General features: G+C 51.6%; 1 protein-coding gene across 1 annotated transcript in view; it reads left to right on the top strand.

The window, feature by feature from the left end:
* The window catches only part of IGSF9B (immunoglobulin superfamily, member 9B), a 105450-nt gene extending 102584 nt beyond the window's left edge, over nt 1–2866 (top strand). Inside the window, exon 23 of the mRNA XM_010002891.1 lies at nt 2818–2866. Coding sequence (XP_010001193.1) covers nt 2818–2866 — 49 coding nt within the window. The remainder of the gene's footprint in view (nt 1–2817) is intronic.
* Nucleotides 2867–3103: the final 237 nt, after the last annotated feature.

Raw genomic sequence — 3103 nt, 5'->3', positions numbered from 1 at the left:
GGAGCCAAACAGCTCGCCACGGGGCTGAGGTGGAAATGGAGGCAGTGGGAGAGGAAGCGGGGGGGGGACACCACCACGCTGCTGCCTCTGCTGGGGGGCTTGGGGGTGAGCTGGGGGGGCTTTGGGGTGGGGTGGGGAGGATGCCTGGGGGCTGGGTGCCCCTTGGATCTGCTTCTCCTCCCACCCCGCATGGCTTCTGTGGGGTGGGAAGGGGGAGTGTTGCATCTCGGTTTTGGGAAAGATCTCTTAGGGTTAAAAGGCATAGATGGAGCTTTTGACATCTGCTTCTGCAGCGTGTATTTAGGGAGGGTGTGTGGTTCGAGCAGCTGGCCCTCAGTCGCCGGAAGAAATTAAATGACACAGGGGTGTAATTAATTGACAAGAAACTAACAACCCAGACGGGAACTGGTAATCCCATGAATCTGATTATGATAAAAACATGGCCAAATAATCCCAGGAAAGCTGTAATAGCGAAAAATCTCCATGCCTCCCCCTTCCCAGCCTCCTTTTATTTGAAGAAAACAGCAACAAAACCATCCGTGACATCTTTCCTTACCCGTCTCTGAAAGGGAAAAACCAGACAGACCCTGAGCCTTCAAATTGGTCTAAGAAATCCCCATTTGTCTGTGCAAATGCATTTGAACCTTGTTGAGGTGTATGAACACACAGGTATGGGACTGTGTCCATCCAAGAGGTTGTCCCCCCTCAAGCACAGTGTGTGTCAGCTTTGATGAGGGTGGTTTTGATTCAGTTTTCCCGTCACTCCGTGTACCACTGGCAAATGTTCTCCAGTGCTGTGTAGTGATGTTTCTTACCAGGGTAACATTTATGATCTTTATTCATAACTGCAAAACGGGGCGATGCTGCCACAGGCTTGTGGGCGAAGGGGGTTTGGCTGCGTGGTCCCCAAAGCCTCTGTTGGCAGATGCTGAGCCCAGGAAAATCCCTCAGCTCTGTGGATGGAGATGATGGCTCCTGGGAGTGACCACGCAAAGCTAAGCCCAGTGTTCTGTGTCATGTTGCTGCTGGTTTCACTGGTTTTCCTTTCTTTCTCCTGCTCCAGCCTGGCCGTGTAGGCTGTGACACCCGCCGGGGTTGTGTCCCTCCCTTTGCCCCATCCCAGGAGACCTGCTGTTCCCCTCCTGGTAATGCTGGTTTAACTCTTCACCAGAATGTATTTCCTCTTCAAAACACTTAGGGTAGGTTTGGTGGCCGGTGGTTTTCTGGATTGCATAGGCCTTTTTATTTTTTTGTTGTTCCTTCTTTTGAATTAGCAGGAAAGTTGTAGCCCACTCCCAGAACAGCCGGGCTCACTTTCCTGCTCTGCCTCCACTCTCTGACTGCGTGGCCTTGGGCAAGTCACTCAACCTCTCTGTGCCTCAGTTCTCCCATCTGTAAAATGGGGATAAGTCATATTTGAGCACTTTGGACAAGCACTTGGTCACCTACAGAGTGCAAGTGCTACGTAAACGCTGAGTGCTAATACCAAGTGATCCCTACCTTTGAGGTATTTAGAGATTATTCCTATTTTTTTTTGAAGTGGTGAAATCAACCACTGCATCCAGGTTTGCACACTTCTTCCTCTGTGGTAAAGTGCTAAACCCTCCAGCCTGCCTGGGAATAAAATACCAACTGTTTCATGTGGATATTCTTGCTGGGAGTGGATTCAGGCTGTAGAAGCATCAGGAGAATCAAAGAGCCTGTGGGCATGTTTTTTTTTGCCCCAGGCTCCTCATTTGCACATGAAACTTTTGTTTATTCCCAGGTAGAATTGCCAAGAGATTCTCCACAATCTCGCCTTTAATTCTGCTTTGCCTTGGTTATTGCTCTTGCTGCTGGTTGAACCTCGAAGGGCTTAGATGTTTGGAGAAAGACATGAGCTCTCAGCTGGGCAGTCGGGATACAGCATTCCAACCATGCCATGCTCCCTGGGAGCTTTTAGGTTGGAACCTGTTTATCACTCTGCCTTAGAAATACCTGGTTTTAGAGGTTGTGCTTCCTCTTCCAGCAGGATACTCAGAAACCTGCAACCACGAAAAGCCGAGCACTGCGTCTTTTCCACTCTCAAAGCCCTGACTTCAGGTTTGAACCACTTGACAACAAATCCTCTAAATCAGTAACGAGATGCTTCTGAGCTTCAACAGCTTTGTGTAGGTGGGCTTCAAACCATGAGCAGGTTTGGGAAGGAGGGAGGCTCTCCTAGAAATGCCCTCTCTTCCCAGCCTACGCCAGGGCTTTTTATTGAGTCCGCGACGAGCGACCTGATGTACCACCCTCAGCTCTCCACGTGAGAATTCGACTTTGCTTAACGGTATGACTGCGAGTTTCTTTTCTTTGAGTGTGTTTTAGGGATTTCCCTAGAATCTGCTCGGATCTGAATTGATTTCATGCCATTCTCCCGCTCCGGCAGTGGGGAAAACTCTGCCTGGCAAACTCCAGCTCGCCGGTCACTCCAGCGGAGCGGTGAGCCGGGCTGCTCCCCACGGACAGGTGACAACCTGGGGATGTCCCAGCTGGGGGGGACACGCAGAGGCTTTTGTGCTGGCCATGCTGTAGCTGACTTGCTCTTCCTTTCGCTCTCATTGCCTTGACTTCTCTAACAGAAGGCTGGTTTTTCCTTTGAGTGCTTTCCAAACTATTCATGACACCCGTTCGTACGGGCAAGGCGATGTCTTCAGGCTCTTGAGGCTGCCACCTCAAGACCGTGGCCCTGTCCCGTCTTAAGGAGCTCTAAGAGGACCTGGAGTGCAGGGAAGGTTGGCAGAGCGCGCCGGCTTGCCGGGGTCAGTCTTTTTGAGAGTTGTTTTCCTTTTGCAGGTGTTTTGAGCCGCTGGGCACCCTGCTTTTCATGGTCTTCGACCTTTAGAGGCTGGAGCTGCAGCCCTCTCTCTTTCAGCCCTCTGCCTGCCGCGCTGCTGGAGTGGGGAATCCCGCCCGGGTGCCTCGTGGAAGCGGCTCTTCCCTAAAACCATCCTTAACTCCTTTCCCAGCTAAACCGAGTTACCTTCCGATAGACTCGGGCCGTGCTTTGGCAGACAAGCTCACCTCTTGCTTTGGCAACCTCCTCGCCTCTCCCAGCCCTCTGGTTTCCATGCCCTGCAGG

This window comes from Chaetura pelagica, unplaced genomic scaffold, assembly GCF_000747805.2.
Source record: "Chaetura pelagica isolate M959 unplaced genomic scaffold, ChaPel_1.0 scaffold38, whole genome shotgun sequence".
NCBI classification, from domain to species: Eukaryota; Metazoa; Chordata; class Aves; order Apodiformes; family Apodidae; genus Chaetura; species Chaetura pelagica.
This window is presented reverse-complemented; position numbering and strand designations above follow the sequence as displayed.